The sequence below is a fragment of the Acanthochromis polyacanthus genome, chromosome 2 (assembly GCF_021347895.1).
Source record: "Acanthochromis polyacanthus isolate Apoly-LR-REF ecotype Palm Island chromosome 2, KAUST_Apoly_ChrSc, whole genome shotgun sequence".
In the NCBI taxonomy this organism is placed as follows: domain Eukaryota; kingdom Metazoa; phylum Chordata; class Actinopteri; family Pomacentridae; genus Acanthochromis; species Acanthochromis polyacanthus.
Window position 1 is genome coordinate 4,121,789 of NC_067114.1, and position 19,013 is coordinate 4,140,801.

The 19,013-nt window shown below is 41.0% G+C and overlaps 1 protein-coding gene across 2 annotated transcripts; it reads left to right on the forward strand.

The window, feature by feature from the left end:
- Positions 1-4,856: 4,856 nt before the first annotated feature.
- Positions 4,857-18,979, forward strand: scg3 (secretogranin III). 2 transcript variants are annotated; one of them, XM_022201456.2, is made up of 12 exons: positions 4,857-5,336; positions 5,949-6,001; positions 6,156-6,198; positions 6,344-6,565; positions 7,696-7,838; positions 8,155-8,307; positions 8,388-8,613; positions 8,981-9,097; positions 12,632-12,715; positions 13,678-13,788; positions 14,833-14,922; positions 18,063-18,979. In XM_022201456.2, exons 1-12 carry the CDS (start codon positions 5,234-5,236, stop codon positions 18,179-18,181), a joined length of 1,464 nt encoding a protein of 487 aa, XP_022057148.1. In that variant the 5' UTR covers positions 4,857-5,233; the 3' UTR covers positions 18,182-18,979. The 2 variants fall into 2 exon arrangements, with proteins under 2 accessions (XP_022057148.1, XP_022057149.1); XM_022201457.2 differs by having other exon boundaries at positions 6,344-6,553.
- Positions 18,980-19,013: the final 34 nt, after the last annotated feature.

Here is a 19,013-nt window from a genome sequence, read left to right on the forward strand (position 1 = left end):
CAAGCTAGTCGGAGGTCAACGTCTGCTGTGGGTAATGGAGGCACCAGGGATAACAGTGTGTGGGATAAAATAGAAAAAGGCTCAGATTCTGCAGCATCGATTATTTTTTTGACTTGTGTTTAACCATCCGAGGCGTCGATTGCAGTCTTAAATCAATCTTTTCAAATTGTCTACATGTCAAACTTGTCAAACTCGATCTGGCCAAAAGTCTTTTCTTGTCTCAAAGATTAAGCCAGGGGTGTCAAACATGCGGCCCGCAGGCCAAAACCGGCCCTCCAGAGGGTCCAATCCAGCCTGTAGGACAACTTTGTGAAGCGTAAAAATTACAGAGAAGACATTAACTGCAATTTGCAAATTTGTAAAACTATGAATTTAAAATAATTCTCAAACCATGACAAGTTGTTTTGATCATAAAGTAAAATACTAGATTGCTCATTGTCCTTTTGTGTCTCATTTTTGTGATGTTTTGTCTTGCTCTTGTTGATTTTTGCCTGACTTTTATCGTTTGTGTCACATTTTTGTCGTTTTTTTCTTCTCATTTTTGTTGTTTTGTGTGTCCTTTTTTTCTCACTTGTGTTGTCTAATTTTTGCATTTTTGTATTTTGCTTTATTTATTGTTTTGTGTATCCTTTTTGTCGTTTTGTTTCAGAGTTGTGTCAGTTTTTGGTCGCTTTGTAAATTTTTTGTCTAACTTTTTTGTCATTTCGTTTCTCGCTTTTGTTGTTTGGGTCTCATTTTTGTATCATTTTGTCTTGTTTTTGTTATTTTCCGTCTCTTTTAAAGTAAAATACTATATTGCTCACTTCCAAACACCTGTGACTAAATGGTTTGTGTCTTTGTAGACACTCTGTGATCTGGAAGTTGTAACGTGGAAATGATAAACTGAGGCTGAATGTTGAAATTAAACTTATTTTTCTTCAGAAATTTCATGTTGTTCATAATGTTTTGTAGAAAGATAGTTCCTTAAATGTGAACATTTTCAGAATGTGCTTTTTTGCACTAAACCAAAGGAAGAATTTGGAGTTGTGGGTATTTATCGGTTATTATGTTGTGAGATCAAATTGGGTTGCATGTGGTCCCTGAACTGAAATGAGTTTGACACCCCTGGATTAAGTCAAACAACTTTAAGTACACATGGCTGGTAGAGTGAAACTGCAAATGGCTCATTTGACATGTCTGGGAACCTTTTTTAGGCAGCAGTGTTCAGGTCATGAAGTCCAACATGGTCAAACATGACAAGAACAAAAAGATTTTTAAACATCGAACTCCAAAACCACAACATCTTGGAACCTGGCTGCAGAAATTTTGGCAAAAAAAAAAAGTATTTCCTGGCTTGCAGTGGTCCAGTTCATGTTCAGTTCAGCTCAACCAAATGTATTTGGATGAGGTTTAAGTCAGAACTCTGTCAAGTTCCACCACACCAGATTGAGAAAATCATGGAACATGAAAAGACCTTCCTCTCCAATCTGCTGCTACAAAGAAACAATCTGTGTACTGTCTTCAGTGCCACTGCTCGCTGTAATATTTTGATTATGTGAGTTAAAACACGAATCGGGAATCTGATTTACTCCCTATAAACTCCACAAGTTGCTCAAAAATATGTGGACAGAGTGTCTAGTTTGCAGGGAACACAGCATTGGGCAACATTCCCCACAAATTCTAATAATGTTTTAAAGAAAATGCTTCAATCTGATGTTCAAAGAATGTTTTAAGAATGTTTATAATTTCAAATAATTTTTCTGTGAGGTAAATGTTGACCAGACTGCAAAACTCAGAGGATGCTTTGAAGATGATGTCAGGACCACAGATTACGTTATATGATAACAAATGCAGAACATCCTGATTGCAACATTCAGAAAAAGTTTTAAAAATGTAACCTGAGACCTGAGATGCCGAAATGTACATTCCAAAATGTTCCTGTAATAAAGGTCAAACATTTTGCCTGTAATATCCTGAGGATGCTTTGCATAACGCTGCATGATAAGAAAGGAGAGGAGGGTTTCGGAGTGGGCGGGTGATTATGAAACAGTCATGCTGCGATCCACACCGGACCACAAACTGGATATTTGAGGAAAGCATTTGGCTACCGTGCTTGTTGGGGCAAATTCCATAGCTTTTAAAATGTGAGAGATGATCCCAGAAAAGGTAGAAGTTCTCAATAAAAACCATGTTGAAAGCTGTGCATGTAGACTGCAGTCAGGTGTGCAGGGAGAGGACCCGGCTAAAGGTGTCTGATCCAAGGTGATGGCAGAGCAATGGCTGGAACACTTTGGCTGGAGCACCTGGGCTGGATCACTTGTGCATTAGTAGTACATTAGCTGTAACACATTAGCTGGACCACAAATGACAAAAGCAAAAAAACAAAACAACAAAAAAGCAGAAAAAAACACAAAATGACACAAACGAGAAACAAAACAACAAATTAAGCAAAACACAAAATGACAAAAACGAGAAACAAGACACCAAAAACCTGAGACAAACGACTAAAGTCAGACAAAAAAGCAACAAAAACAAGACAAAATATTACAAAAAGGAGACTCAAAATGACAAAAAAAAAACAATGAGATTGCCAGATTGGACTCTCTGGGGGGCCGGTTATGGCCCGCGGGCCGTATGTTTGACACCCCTGCATTAGAGGATAAAGCTGGTGGTTCAGAAAAACTTTGCATTGATTTGCAGTGATCATTCCCGCTGAGGGGGCAAATGGATCAAGGCCATGACAACAACATGTCATAACAGAGCCACTTTATCTCCTCACTACTGGAGTCAAGGGTTCAAGCTTTTCCTTTAATTTGTCACCCATCTTTATAGCTTTTTGTCAAGGTGCTTTGAACAGTGTAATTACAGCTCCTACCCACAAGATGTCAATAGTGTTCTAAATTATGTATATGAAAACAGACCAGTCAGAAATAGAAAAGATAGCATGAGAAATAACATCTGAGAGATTAAGAGCAAACATAGTGAAATAAATACCAAGAAAATAAACACTGCTGCACATCCTCAGAGTCTCTTTATAACTGCTCCCGGATGGTTACGTGATCCTCCTCAGAGGTGTCTTTCAGTGTTCTTACTGGACGAAGTATCTGATCGGCCTGCTGCTGGCAGGGCTCCTGTTCTTAGACTGCTGAGGCAGGCAGAGGACAGGAAGTACAGACATCCCACAGAGGGTGGCAATCATCCCAGGGCACAGTGATGTGGCAGATATCAGTCTACAGTCTTAAAGCACACAGCATTGTGAGGCATACGATTTAAAAATCTAATGGCATAAATGAGTCAGAGGGAAGGTAAAGAAGTAGGAGCACACATTATACTGCAATTCCTTTTAACATTTGAGCAAAACAATTACACAAATTTGAAGATTTGTGTAAGAAAATGGTGTTGGCCTGTGTTTTTGATCATTTTGGGGGCCTGTGTTTCTATTATTTATATCCAAGCAGTATATATATGAATGCATGTACCATTCACTGCTGCTATAAATGTTTAATTCCATGTCCTGGTTGCTCTCATTAACAAAGCTGAACAGGATTTAATTGTGTGTTTCATTATTAATAAACCTGTGGTGAATATATTGCTCATTTTTTATGCTGTGAACTAACTAATAAACCATCTACTCTTACCAGCAGATCATCATATTACCAGCGTCAGAATATTAAAAGCAAACTGAACTTTACCAATAATACACACACACCAACTAATGGCACTCGGCCAGCCAGCGATGAAACCAAACTTTCACAGGGTGGCAGCTAATATAACATCACTCCTACATTCGGTGTGGGGTGAACATCAACTGACAGTAAACAGAATTAAATGCTGCCAGAGGAAGGTATTAAAGTGATGCGTTCATACCAGGATGCTACTTGTCAAAATGGCAAAACAAACGTAAACGGTGCGAAATGAAATGATTCCTCTTCTGGAAGAATCACTGACCAGGATGCACTGCAATCTCACAGAAAGCTTTCATAAGCCTGAGGATTAACGGGCGACATGCCACATCATCCAAATCATATGCCTTAATGCTTCCAGTAGCTTTCTAGTTGCAGACAGTTTGCAGAGAAAGAGTGAAATATGATTTTAGTGTGCTCTGGATCACAAGCTTTTTTCATGATGCCGTCTGGTTTTTAACTCGGTTTAAGGAACTCTTATTTGAAAACATTCTTTTGTGACTTTTAATGAAAGAAACTATTCTTCTACATTCCCTCCTACTGCTAAAGTCTAATAAAAGAAGTTTGAAATGAAACCACTTCATATTGTCAGGAGCCTCACTTTTGGAGGCTGAATAGGCCACTGGAAACTGAACCTAATAACACCTGCAGAATTATCCAGGAGAGACGTAAGCCTTCATCTAATTAGAAAAAAACTCCTGAAAGCGAAGGCTGCCATAAAACTGACCTAATATATCTCCCCTTTGTTTGTGTGCTTAAATGCCGTTTTAATAACGGTTGCTATTGACCGGCCAGTGGAAGATCTACAACCGTGACGCAGGTTGAGAATGACGCACGAAATGGGCGTTTTTTCTGCTCAAACGCTGCAAAAAATATTCAACCAAGCATTTTTGTCAAGTGTCCTGTGCACTTATAAGACTGTAGATGTGGAATTAATTAAATGGTAGGCTGCTGCATGAATGCCTTACATGTTTTTTTTTCGGAATCTTCAAACAGAAAAGTCGAGAAATCTGTGCGTAAAAGTCTGGATTTGTTCTTCTGGCGTGCGTAATCGTAAACATACTTTGCGTTTTGCTCCTCTTGGTCATCTATTGAGAAATTATATTGAAGGACAGAGTAGAGCTGGACACTTTTTGCAGTGTTCACCTCCTCTTCCTCTTCTTCTCCTCCTCCTCCTCCTCTGTGAAGACAGAGGGGGCAGGTCCCGCTGTAGTGGGCCGTATTACTGCCTCGGCAGGTGATGCTGTAGCTCACACGGGGCTTGAGGAGCCTCCCTGCTTATCTGGTTATAATTATAGAGAGGTGACCTGGTTTCAGCACCGCGGTTCGTCAACAGCTCCAGAGTACAGCAGAGATTTGGCCCAGCCCCTCCTCGCCCGGTACGTCTGACAGAGCGGGTGCCCAGGACGCAGCCTCGGCGGCAATTTCAGCACCAGCGGCCGGTCGGAGCGGAGCTGTCCACACATTCAGCACTTTTTTTTTCTTCTGGAGGTTTGAAATCAGAACAGAAACAGCACGAGAACCCGGAGACATTTCGCTCCAGGGTGCGCTCCGAGACAGCTTCGTTCAGGATGGCGTCCAAACACGTCGGCGTTTTCGTCCTTTTCCAGCTTCTAGTTCTGAATGTAGTGAGCCAGACATCTGCCTTCCCCACACCTACAGCCTCAACGGATGGTGAGTTCAAATGTATTTCTAGCACGCTTGCACTATGAAGGAATTTTAGGAATGTTTGCGCAAAGTGTTTTTGGAGACAAACAGTGAAAGTACAATAAGGTCATAAAACTCTTTATCCAACACGCATGCTGCCTGAAATAAAAGTTAAAAATAAAATAAAATAGCACTTTCTGTTTATGTTTCATGTGGTTTGAATGCTTGCATCAGGAGCTCCAGTTGAAATGAAGCTGTACCTTTTATGGCAAACAAAACATGGCAGAAATCAATGCGCTCAAAGTTGAGCTCAGCAGTGACTGGTGATGGTTTTAGCGGCGCCTGGTAAGGCCGCTTGTGGTCTATTTTAGCTGCAGTTTAATCTTTTGTTTGATAATCCGATTATGCTCTGCCCCTGCGGTGGTGAGTTGGGAGGGCAGGAACGCATCACATCACAGGAGTCTCAAAGCTAAACATGAACTGAAATGACAGGAAAAAATAATTTAGGGAGTCAAAGTTTGAAAAAGAAGTGATATTTTTTTTAGAGGAAATAGCCCATATTATCTTATAGATTTGTTAAAAGCCTGACTTACAAAATCTGTGTCTGTGTGTTAATAATAAAGTATTTTTCTGTTGCAGATAAAACTGTGTACAACAGACAGCTGACAGAAGAAAGACCACTACAAGAGCAGGTGCGCTCCTCTTTCTCAAGCTAATTTTCTCATCCAATATCCGGCCAAATGGTCTTTATGGTCACTCATCAAACAACCTGTGTATTAACCCAGCAAACATTAATAACACGAGTTTATGCCCTGAGTGGAAATTGTTTGTTCAATGTTTCCCCAGATTGCGGAGGCGGACAGCGTGAAGGCTGCTCTCCAGTCGGCTGGTAAGAGGAAACCTTGCTCCCAATCAATTAATGACTTTATTTCCGCCTGCTGAGTGGATTCATGTGGCTGCACTTCCAGTAAAACAGGCTTCGTGTGTGCTGGAGCCACAATTCAACACTTTTCTATCTCTTTCACTTGATGCAGAGAGCAAGCGTTCAGCCGCCTCCAAGGACGCAGGGTCGGAGCAGGATGACTTCACCATGCTCAAGTCACTGGCTGATGGCCAGAAATCAAAGGAGACCACTGAGGTGCCCGTCAAGAAGGAGGATCAGTACGTCCCCGATGAATCCGACTCCACCAAGAGCCGGCGTCTGGCTGAGGACTACGACTCCACCAAGAACGGGATGGAATACGGCAAGTACCAGGGTATGAACCGTCACCACTTAGCCCTGCTTGTGTTGGAGATCTCAGTCCTTCTGCTTGGGCGACCTTTGCCCCTGTTGCCAAAGGCAGGCGTCATGCTGCGTGAATCTGTGTGTCGCTGGCAGACATTTTAAGAAAGCGTAGGCAGAGGAAACGCGTGTGTGTGATGGGGATAAGCAGAGACAGATAGAAAGAGTCAAAGAGAGAACACGTGAACGCAGGGGAGAAAGATTATCCTCTCCCTCTGCAACGCTGCAGTTGTGAAAGCTCCAGCAGCAGCTTTTCCTCCAGTCTCCACCACAGGAGAGTTTTAAACACACGCATCGGCACTGCTGACCATTACTGCCTCATCTTTATTTCACATGAAGTAATAAAGAATGAAGCTTTAACTTGAGAAATCACAGAAAAACCAAGCACTCTATTTCTTTTATTTCAGTCCATATTTGTAATTTCACCCAAAATCCAATCATTTTTCTGACATTTACACGTCTCTAGTTCTCGTCTCAGCAGATTTCTCCAGATGAGCTAACATTTCCCTGAATCTGCATGTAATTTGATCATCGTGCATAATTCTGCCTCTGAGTTGAGGTGACTCAGACACAAAGCGCTGACATTTCACCGATTCCTGCTGTCAGTCGGTCCGGCAAAGAAAAGCAGCTCTTTAGATTACTGTACGGCTAAATGACCAGCGCAAGTCTGGATTTCATCTCTTTATTTTCTAGAGTGAGACAAAAATAGAGTTGGAAATGTTTGAAAGTACAGTACATCGGTGATGAGTCAATCTGCCAGTACAGGCAAAAGTATTCCGGCGCTGCTTATTTTTATTGTGTGTTGGAGCTTAGAAAGCAGCGTGGGCAGTTATGTAAGAGTCAAGCTGTAACAATCGCACATCTTTTACTCAGTAGATCGAAAAATGCTGAATACGAGGAGAGAAGAAGTCATTTCCTAGTGACAAATCTTTTTCCAATTATAGCAGAATAGTACAGTAGAGGAAGGAGAAAACAAGTGTAGAGAAAAGAGTGGAGAAATGTTATACATGTGGCATAAATACAATTAAAACTATGCATCCAGTCAAACAGATGAAGCATGTGAGTGACGTTTACGGTGATAATAAACATCTTGTCTCCTCTCAGATGACCCAGAAAGCTTCCGTCAGGTTGATGGCACTCCGCTGACAGCCGAAGACATCGTCCAGAAGATCGCAAACAAGATCTATGAGGAAGACGACAGAGGAGTGTTTGACAGGATCGTGTCCAAACTGCTCAAACTGGGGCTGGTGAGTTAAGAGCTTCATTCAGTTCAGCACAGCACGCTGCATGGCATTTTCTCAACAGGAACTCTCTCTCCCTCTCTCTGTCCTCACTGGGAGATGAAGAGATGTGTGAATTGTGCTTTGTTCCCTGATTTCCAGTGTGAATTACTTTTCCGACACTCAATAGGCAGTTCGGCTGCTCCGTTAATTGCTCCCTGAGATTGAGCGCCCGGGGACAGTGATCAATGTGCCATAAAAAAAAAGAAAAAAGAGGTTTAAAGTCAGCACATATTGTCCTTTCCCATCCAAACAAGTTTGCCTTTTCTTTCCCGCTCTGTAGATCACAGATAATCAGGCCGACACTCTGGAGTACCAGGTGGCCGAGGCTCTGCAGGATCTCATCTCCAAAAACGCCAAGAACAACGAGATCGAGGATGCCGTGAGCAACGACCAGGAGACCAGAGGAGAGCAGGACGACCAGGGCTCAGACACGGTAAGACCGGTGAAGAAAAGCCATGATTACAGTAAGAGTGATAACAATGAGGATGATAACAAAAACTCTGGCACTTCCAGGACGCATGGGAGCCACCCAGGCGCCGCTACAATGAAGACGAGGACGAAGAGGAAGAAGACGAAGCTGAGGATGAGGTGGACAGAGATGCAGAGGAGGAGGGGGATGCGCCTGACAACACCTGGGACAAAGGCACCGAGGAGGGCAACGAGGTGAGCCCCGAAGACGGCCTCCAGGACCTGCAGTACTTCCCCAACTTCTACCGCCTCCTCAAAAGCCTCGATTCAGGTATGAACTCAACCCGAGAACTCTGTGACATTTTACATCACAGCCGCAAAAAAATAAAAGAAAGTTTTTCAGCTTCTTCCTTCTAAAAATAGCAGCTCTTCGGATTTGTCGGGTTGCTTTTGTTGTCATAGCGATGTTGCTCTCAAACATGTGTCAGTGCTCGTTCTGTCCACTTTTGTATGAAGTGCACCCACACACACAAACACACAAACAGAAACACACACACACACACAGAACTAATTATTTATAATCCAATCATCATGATCCCTGCAGTCAAACACCATGTGGTAACATTAGCACCATGGTAACGAGTTACCCTCGCCAGATGCTGCTGGTTTTCAACGTTTCCTTTGCTTTGCTGCTGCAGAACAAGACACTCAGGAGAGAGAGACATTGATTACCATCATGAAGACGCTGATTGATTTCGTGAAGATGATGGTGAAGTACGGCACCATCACGCCCGAGGAGGGAGTGTCCTATCTAGGTAAGACATGATATTATACCAGAACGAACACGAAGCCTAGAATTGACTGCATAGTGGGTGCCACAGTTCTTGAAATAATTCACTAATTTTGTAAATATTTATCTTGGCAGATCATTTTTGCTCTTGGAAACAGCAGATTGACAAAAAAGCCTCAGTGTAAATTTGAGTTTTTAGGGTTATAGTAGGCTCATAATGCGGTCAAAGTCAAAGTCAGATAAAAAGTCTGATAAGGCTAGTTTTCACAGTTGGTGCCACAGTTCTTGAAATGTATTGATAATTTTGCATTTCTTAAATTTTGCAAATCTTTCTTGGCAATAGTAATTGAGCAATACAGCCATAACCTAAAGTCGATTTATTAGATATCCCCCTCAGATTCCAATTGTACATTTGGGTCATGATGTGGTAGACGATGAGTAAACAGTCTCATGAAAATGTCCAGTGGTGGCCGAGATAGCTCAACTGGTTGAGCAGGCAACATCCATGAACAGAGGCTATAACCTCCTGGGTTCTATTTGAGCTCATCGTCCTTTGCTTCCCCAATTCTTCTCTCTACTTTACTGCCTGCCTCTCTACTAACCTCAATGACAAAGCCAACAAAAGGCCAAAAAACAACTTTAATTAAAAGCTGGTATTGACAGTGGGTGCTACAGTCCTTCAAACTTATTGATAATTGTGCATATCCAAATTTTTGAAATCATTCTTGCACTTGAGAATAGCAGTTTGACAACATAGCCTTAACCAAAAGTCAGTTTATTCAATTCTTGTCCAAACTTTTCAACAGTAGGGTCATGATGCATGTCACAGTTCCTGAAATAACTCAATAATTTTGTGTATCTTTAGGTTTGACAAATCCTTCTTGCACTTGAGAATAGCAGTTAGACAAAGATAGCCTTTACTTATAAAGTCAATTTATTAGATTTTTTTAACTTTTATTTGGGTCATGATGCTGAAGTTAAAGAAAAAGTCCCATGAAGCGGTTACTGTCAGTTTTATCTTTTGAAATGATTGTAGATTTATATTCTGTGGCATCGACTCACGGTTGTATTATTGTATCGTGTTATTTTTTAAAATACTGTGGTCTAACGTATTAACAAAAACTAACAACAAGGGTTGTTTGGGTTTATGTTCCATGTCATTTCTGGGTGAAATCGCATGCATTTGCCATATTACGGTATATATTATAACATATATATAATATTATGGCACTGATGTGGTTTAAACGACGACAAAAAAGTAAATTTTAGGTCTTAATCCATCCATCATTAACCATCAAATGCACATGTTTTTGTCTGCCTCTGTGTGTCGTATGTGCTGTTTTTCTGCGTTCTATTTGTGTTCAGTGTTCTCTCTCAGCCGACGCAGTCGACTGTGAAGCTGCACAGACAGATTAGTGTCAGGGGCACTCTGCTTTTTTTATTTTTTTGTGGCTGGCCATCACATCAGTGGCCAGTGGAAGGTCAACCACCTGTAAGGGACAGCTGTCATCCCTCTGCGTGAGCCTCAGGAAACCCTACACCCAACATCTTTTCCTCGGTTTAAATGACATTTAGCCCCAGACAGAAAATAATAAAGGACACAGGAGTGAGATGTGGTTTAAAATCAGATCAGGATTGCAGTATTATTATCATTTCCAGCTGTTGTTTTTCACGTGTTCAGTTGAAATTGTGAAACATGGCCATATTTTATCTATCATATTTCTTGTTTGTTTTTTTTATCCAAAAAAGTCCAAAATGGATATACAATCAAGTTATGGTGCTTTAAAGCATGAAAAAGCAGCCAGTCCTCACACTGGAGAAGTTCACAGCAGAAAGTGTTGGGTGTTTTTGCATGAATTTGACAACTAATTATTCCAATATAAATTCAAAGACAGATCAGACGTGCCGCAACCAATTAAAATCTGTTCACAATATTTAAATCCTGCCCTAAGAGTCACTATTAAGCATCACAACTGACGCTGGCCTATGTAGGCAATAGATAAATTAATCAATTCTCCTTCAGTTGACCCCGAGCAACAGCCACCCATTGTTGTCTCATCCAGCGGCGCAACGAAACAGGGGTATACCATTACTCAAGACGTGTTTCCTAGGCAACCCCTAAGGCTTTTGTGCCATAGTTTGTGAGGAGATAATGGTTTGGAATTCCTCCTATCGCCTAGCAACGCATTAATGCCCCACATCTCCCCACCTCCACCCACAGCTGCCCCCAGCGATGCTCCAGTGACTCACCCAGGTACACGAGTGAATACATCCGACCGTCGCTCATGTCTAATGTGCCGACGGGTGATGCAGGAGATGTAGAAGGGGGAGAGAGAGAGAGAGTGGGGGAGGAAGAAATGTAGTGTGCATGTTGCATGTGTGTGTGTGTGTGTGTGTGTGTGTGGGCAGCAGGGCGAGATGAAATAATGGGCTTCCACTGCACCACAGGTGGGAGGAGGCGGCCTGCATGCATCGAAAGTGCAGAGGAGATGGTTAGATAATGAGAAATAAAGGAGAACATGGATGAGAGAGGAAATGGCAAAGACTAAGTTAGTGGAGTCTTCCTCATCTCTTTGTTGTCCTTCTGTCCTAATGTCCATCCATCATGAGAAACTTTGATGACATCTGGACCCAGTAGTAGTCATATTTATTCCTGAATAAAATGACCAAAATCTGCCTCACTACTTGTCGACAAAGAGTTCCCAGTTAAGCAGCTGTAGCTCCAGAAGTAGAGACTGGACCATAAACAGATTGTGTCACATGTCTTCATTAATGCATTTCTAAATACCTGAAAGGCCCTTCCAGCTGATTAGAACTACATTATAGTCTGTTTAATGCATACATAGAGCTTCTACATGGTAAACAGGCCTCAAATGTTACCAGAGCTCAATGCGGAGGCTGTAATTTCAGCTGATCTCTGGGATGTGTGTATCTCAACAACATCTGTTTCCTTCATTTTTGAGCATAATGTTTACCGGTTCGTTAATCCAGATAGGACCGGTTGTCCCATTGAACCATATGACCTGTTTGTGTCATCGCCTGTCTTCTTAATCTGTTTGCGGAAACCTAACGCTAACCGCCGTATTACTGGTGATAACACACCCCGAGGATTATTTAACAAACTGCCCAAACAAATCATTCGTCTTGGGCAATTTGGCTTCAGCTTTTTGTAATTCAGAGGTAGCTCTAAATGTGTGTTGTTCAAGAAAAAGATGGCGCAGATACTTGTGAGTGTATAGGGGAGAAAATTGCACATTAATTAGTCCAATAAAAGCTGCTCTTGTACTGTATCCACTTCTCTAATATTCAGTGCATAATTAAATTATAGGAAATGCTAGTGGAAAAACTCAGTGTTGTGTTCATCACGGTCGTCATACTCGGGAACCTTCTCTTCATTATTAGATGAGACCCTTTTCTCATTCTAATCACCCTCTGAGTCACACAGGAACAGCGTGGGACTTTCAAGCGGCTAAGAGGCTTTCATTCATCATCTGCAGAGTGAACTTAGAACGCTGCTGAAATCTAAAGTACATGTTTGTCCTCTTTCACCTGTCTGCAGAGAACCTGGACGCTATGATCGCCATGCAGACCAAGAACAAGCTGGGAAAGGCTCTAGTGTTACCCGACTTCCCTGGACCCAACGGTAAACATCCCTCCAAACATGCCCAACACGGATAAAATCATAGATCAAATTATTATTCTACCTGGTCACATGCTAATAATATTAGAATAAGTAGGCTTTTTACTGTGGTTTAAATATGTGTTTTGAGCTCATTTCTATAATTAACATGAAATCTTTGAGCAAAGACTTTATTTTTAATATAAACTTGGATAAATACATATGTTTTGTCTAAAGAAGATTTAAATATAAGATTACAGCAGGCAGACAGGTAGCTTAGCTTAGCATAATGACGGAAAACAGGGAAAACAACTAGCATGTCTTTGCTAGGAGATAACAAAATGCAAAATAATAATAATAATAATAATTACCAACACTTGAAAAGTTTAGAAAAAGGTAAGGTAAGATTTTCCTTTGGGATTAATTAAGTTCTAACTTAACATAACTTAACTCATCTTAACTTTATATTGTCCATAAAAAAACTAAATTACATTAAGAAATTCAGTGCCACAAAACTGAAAAAGCAATAAGATATAAGTACAAAATAGAATTAGAAAGCTAAAAATAAAAAGGCTAGGATAAAACAGGAAAAAGTAATGCCAGCAATTATACTGAGGTAATACTGCTTATGATAATGAAATATTACACCTGAAGAATGAGCTAAAAATAAAATATTGCACAATATATGTAGAGTGTACCTAATCACACCATATCTTGCTTGTTTGATGACTGCAAAAACCTAAATGTGAATGCAAAAATACAAAGTTCTATTGAGAATTACAAGCCAGAATATTTCTTGGCTGGGAGTGTTGAGCCAGGCAATAGTCTGGAACACAAAAAAGAAACAGCTATTTTTACACAGATTAATCATATTATATATATAACTTGTAATTAATCTCTGCCAGGAAGCAGATTCTTAACTGCTGCAATGAGTATCCCCCCCCACCAACAACTTTATTGCTCCGTGTGCTGTTTCTTTGCTGCAGGGAAAAACTTGGATGAGGATGACAACACCAAAGCCGAGGCTGCCAAGATGCAGAAGGAATACGAGAACCTCAAAGACTCGACCAAAGAGGATCAGCCGTCAACTGAGACCAGTCAGTCCACAAACCAGTCCTGACGACCTGAGGAAACATGAATAGCTTTATTTATTCTTTGTAATATGACAATTAGATAAAGTAATTTGATACTATTTCACATTTCCACTAAAGTGATTAACTCTGGGGCTTGTAAACTGCCTTTTTATCTCATTTTTTATTTATTTTTTCAACATGGTTTGATGGTTTTTGTGTTGTGCCAAATGTCTCAAATAAACACGATTCACAAATATAGCACGTCCCACCAAAAACAGCTTCTTCACTCTGCTTTAGTGCCTGATACCATTTCAGACACTTTGTTCCCCCTTCATCAGGGCTGACTGGACATAAACAACACCGTGTAGACCGGGCCAATCATAATTACGTCCCCGCTCGTCCCTGAACTAGGCCAGTCCAATAACACTCAGAGGAAAGCTCGTCACGGCTGACATCATTCTGCATCGCTGTCCGCTGCACTGAATCCACTCATCAATCTAATCCGTGCACACGCACATGAACACACACACGAAGAGACGCATAGAAAGGAAAAACAAAATGAAACATAGAGCAGGATTACCACCAGGACATTTGTTTCAGCAGGAAATGAAGGAAACACTGAGTTATTTGTATGTTAACAGGAAAAAGGAAAAGGAAAAAATAGGGCATGTATTATGATCCAAATTGAATCTGAAAAAACTCTTCCAAAGTTCAATGTCAAGCTGTAGATAGCACATACATGCGAGTTTGTTTTTCATTTTTGCCTCATTAAATGAGACTTTTTCCTCTAGAACCAGCAGCAATGTGTCTTCTATCGTTGCTAGTTTGATAGGAAACTTTAACCCGCCGCTACTGAGATGGAAAAGACACAGGATACTGGCAGCTTTAGGAAAATGTTCTGATGTAAATAATTGATAAGTCTTAGACAGCAGTGTCTCATTATTTGGTGAAAATGAAGCACTTCTGATTCCTCATGTCCGACAGAGCAAGTTTTTTTTTTTAAACTTTATGATACTTTAATGAGGAACATTCTCTTCTTCATTTTCTGTTTTTTTTCTTTACCTCCAGATCAGCCCGGCAAATCAGAGACGTATCTGGAGGCCATCAGGAAGAACATTGAGTGGCTGAAGAAGCACAACAAAGATGAAGGCAAAGATGGTGAGAGAATCCAAATGCAGTCCTGAATCTTGATCGATACACGCAAAGAGCTAATAACTCGTCTTCGCTGGGTTTTAAGAGCCAAAACAGGAAAACATTTGCAGATCCTCCCCCCTCACTGAACCGTGCAGGGTCACGGACAGGTCTGAGGTGACGCACCGGGGAGCAGGAAAATTTGAGGCCTCTTTTGTTCGCCTTGATTTGCAATTTAAAAGAACCCAAAATAGATGCTTCACTCCAGATCTCATGAATATAGATCGTTATTAATGAGCCTGTCCTAATTGCTCGAGATACAGCTGCCTTGTTCAGTTACAAAGGTCTATTCATTTATCCTCTCCTACCTGTTCCTCTTCATTTATGGCACGTGTACATCTGAAATGAGATCATTGATACCAAAGCTTTATCTATCACAGCAACACAAAAAGGTCAGGATGGACTTTTTGTGCTCAGCTCATCACGTCTTTGTCATCAGAGTCTGCTCGTGTCTTCACATTCACAGCCTTGTGGGTGTCTATCTGCTGCCTCACCCACAACCAAACTGCATTTGACCCAGAAACTGCAAAACTGTGGTTTCACACACAACAACAACAGGGAGGAAGCCTGCTGTCGGACTCTCCATAGAGTAAAATCAATGCCCAGTGGCGCTTACTTAAGCAGAGGAGAATGAAATGTTAATGAGCTCTCACTATTCAGGCCATCCTGTCCACTGGCGATCATCTCAGTGGGACGTCTCGGTCGAAACAACAAAAGTTCCAGCTCAGAGAGATTTATATGTATTGTTAATGCTTGCTGGCCTGATGTAATGAGAGCTGATCAATAGGTGGAGGAATCGCAAAGCTTGACCCAAATTCTTGCATGCAGAAAACAAAAAATATAACAGACAAACTCTGAGCGTATATCATTGGGGAGTAGAGAGCCGGAGCAGCAGAGAAGTTCTGTTGGGAGCTCATCGGCGACCTTGCTCTATATAGGACGCCTCATTAGTATTCAAGTGAATGGAGTGGTTGTCCGGGACAACAGGGGCCTCCCCGCCTGCCTGTCAGCGAACCAGGCAGAGGAGACAGACAGATAATGGTGTAAGAACAGATGAAATGTGCCTCCAGAATCACCCAATTTTTCCATCGAGGGACTCTTTGCAACTCAAAGGATAATTTCCTAAAACACCTTGTACCACATTAAAGTCCTCTCTGAGGTTATTCTCTCTGGCATTTTTCTCTCTCGTTTCTGACAGCTGGAGACGAACAAAGACCTTTTCAAGCAAATAATAATAAAAAAAAAAACAGTGTCATAGAAACAGACAGGGACACGGGCCATTTATTGTGTTTACTCTACCAGAAGCTCCCATTAGGAAAATCTCAGCAGCAGACACGGCTGTGTGTGTCTGTGTGTGTAAATGAGTTTTTGTGTGTGTGTGTAAACGCCTACACGCCACAGAGATTAGCCAGAGGAGCAGATGGACGTCGAGGCGACATCCTGGTTTTGGCTCTTGGCTCCTCGCAACCAAGATCGAGAGAAGTGGCGCTGCGTCTAATCACATTCTGTTAATCCTTCACACATGACATGTTCGTTACAAGCAAAGTGACTGTATCTCCAAGCGATGTGAGAAAAGTGATGCTGCTAGAAAATGTCATGAAGGAGGCGTAGAGGCTGCTGTGTGGCTTTTTGGCTGCCCTTTATTCACTCGCAGGAGAAGCTGTGCTGCGGCTGTTTTTCTGCTTTCTGGTGCTCGTTTGTTACCTTGACGGCTACTACAGAGTTAGACTCTCTAAATATAGCCCCACTGCAGACCTCACAGTGCTGTGTCACCTGACAATGGCCTGTGTAGGGCAGGGGTGTCAAACTCATCTTAGTTCAGGTTCCACATTCAGCCCAATTTGGTCTCAAGTGGACCAGACTAGTAAGATCACAGCATAATAACCTATAAATAACAAAAACTCCAAATTTGTCCTTTGTTTTAGTGCAAAAAAAAGTAAATTCTGAAAATGTTCACATTTAAGGAATTATCTTTTTACAAAACATTATGAACAACCTGAAATTTCCGAAGAAAAATAAGTTAAATTTCAGCAACATTCAACCTCATTTTATAATTTACACATTACAACTTCCAGATCACAGAGTGTCCACAAAGGAACACAACATTTAGTCACAGGTGTCTGGAACTGAATGAGTATGTTACTTTATGATCAAAATGACAAAAGTCAGACAAAAAAAATACCAAAAAATGAGAAAAATAACAAAAAAAGAGACAAAAAATTAGACAAAAAAGTTACAAAGCGACAAAACAATAAATGACAAAAATGACACAATTGAGACAAAAAAAACACAAAACAACAAAAACGCTGCTCAAAACAACGAATAGAGCAAAACACAAAATGACAAAAATAAGACTTAAAACACAAACGAGACAAAAAGGAAACAAATATGGACAAAAATGAGAAACAAATTACAAAAGCATGAGACAAATGACAAAAGTCAGGCAATAAAAAGACAAAAAATAACGAAAACATGACAAAAAACAACAAAAATGAGGCAAAAAACAACAACAAAAATGACATAAAATGAAAAAAGAACAATGAACAATCCAGCATTTTACTTTATGATCAAAACAACTTGTCATGGTCCAGAAATTGTTTTGAATTTATAGTTTTACTAATTTACAATCTGCAGTTAATGTCTTCTCTGGAACTTTTACACTTTGAGGGCCGGATTGGACCCTCTGGAAGGCCGGTTTTGGCCCGCGGGCCGCATGTTTGACACCCCTGCAGACCTCACTGCAGACCTCACGGTGCTGTGTCATCTGACTATGGCCTGTCTAAAACAGATTTGAATGCAGATGGTGCTGAAAGTATTTTTAAAGGTGCTCAAGTTAGGAATCATTTCATCGTAAGGAGCACAACTAGGCAAACATGCTTCGCCCTGTGATCGTCTAACCTTCTTACTTCATGCTGCTAGCCTGTATCGTATCTTCTTATCTTCAGACAAACATGCTCTGACCTTAATCCTCCTTGAACTTGTTTGGGTGTGCCATCTTAACGAGACGCTGCTTCCAGAGTTTAATGTCTGATCTGTCCTGCTGCCAGCCGCGATACCCTCACCACCCTCCTCGTTATAAACCCATCATTTGTTGCGCCTCTTTCCAGATTATGACCTGTCCAAGCTGAAGGATTTCATGGACCAGCAGGTCGACTCGTACATCGAGAAGGGAATCATCGCCAAAGACGAAGGCGACACCATCAAGAGGATCTACAGCAGCCTGTAACGCCTCCAAAGGTCCTCCAACCAACCTCTGGCCTGCATAAAACAACACAGGACTCAATCCGACACTAAGATCTACCACAAAAAAACCTATTTATAATTATTCTCCCATGGCATGGTAAAGTATATACTGTGTATTCAAAACTACCTGCTTAGGGGAACTTAACCTCCCAGACATTCCTAGAAATATATCAAAAAGTGGGATTTTTATCACACAAAATGGCAAATCATTCCTTTAATTCTTCCTAACAGCTACCTAACTGATTATATTTGCACGCCAAGACTGCAGAGTAATAATCTAATAATATTACCAAATGAGAAATCTGACTATTTTATGTAACACCACACATGCTAGCATTTACTCCAACCTGTCTCCAGTGGGAAATGAATGTTCTGAGAGTACGATGCTGTAGCTTTCCACAACCGTTTCCAATCCTTTTTTTTTTTGCAACAAAACACACATATATCAAATTATACTCATCATGTGTAACCTGTCTTAGCCTTCTTTTTTTCCATTTTCCCCCCCTCCCGGTCTATACGTAAGATCTTAATGTATTCTTGCTTTTTATCTTACCAAACAATATATGTATTTGTTGTGTATCATGTGCTCCTTTCTTCTGTTCTGCTGTAATTCCTCTGGAGCCCACTAGGGGGCCACTTCTGAATCATCAATTCTCTCTGCATGCCTCTCTGAGTTCATTTTCATCTCTGTAGAGGCAAAAGATGAAGTATTTTTAAATGTAAATATCTGTGATTTTTTTCCTAAAGTTGTTAAAGCAATTAAAACATTGCCTTTTCTTTACCCGTGTATTTAACTGTGACGACAAAAACACACC

Excerpts from the sequence above, each read along its gene's own strand:
- scg3 (XM_022201456.2), top strand. The coding sequence starts at position 5,234 with ATGGCGTCCAAACACGTCGGCGTTTTCGTCCTTTTCCAGCTTCTAGTT. Across the intron at positions 6,002-6,155 it reads AAAGACCACTACAAGAGCAG|ATTGCGGAGGCGGACAGCGT; the intron begins GTGCGCTCCTCT and ends ATGTTTCCCCAG. Across the intron at positions 14,923-18,062 it reads CAAAGATGAAGGCAAAGATG|ATTATGACCTGTCCAAGCTG; the intron begins GTGAGAGAATCC and ends GCCTCTTTCCAG.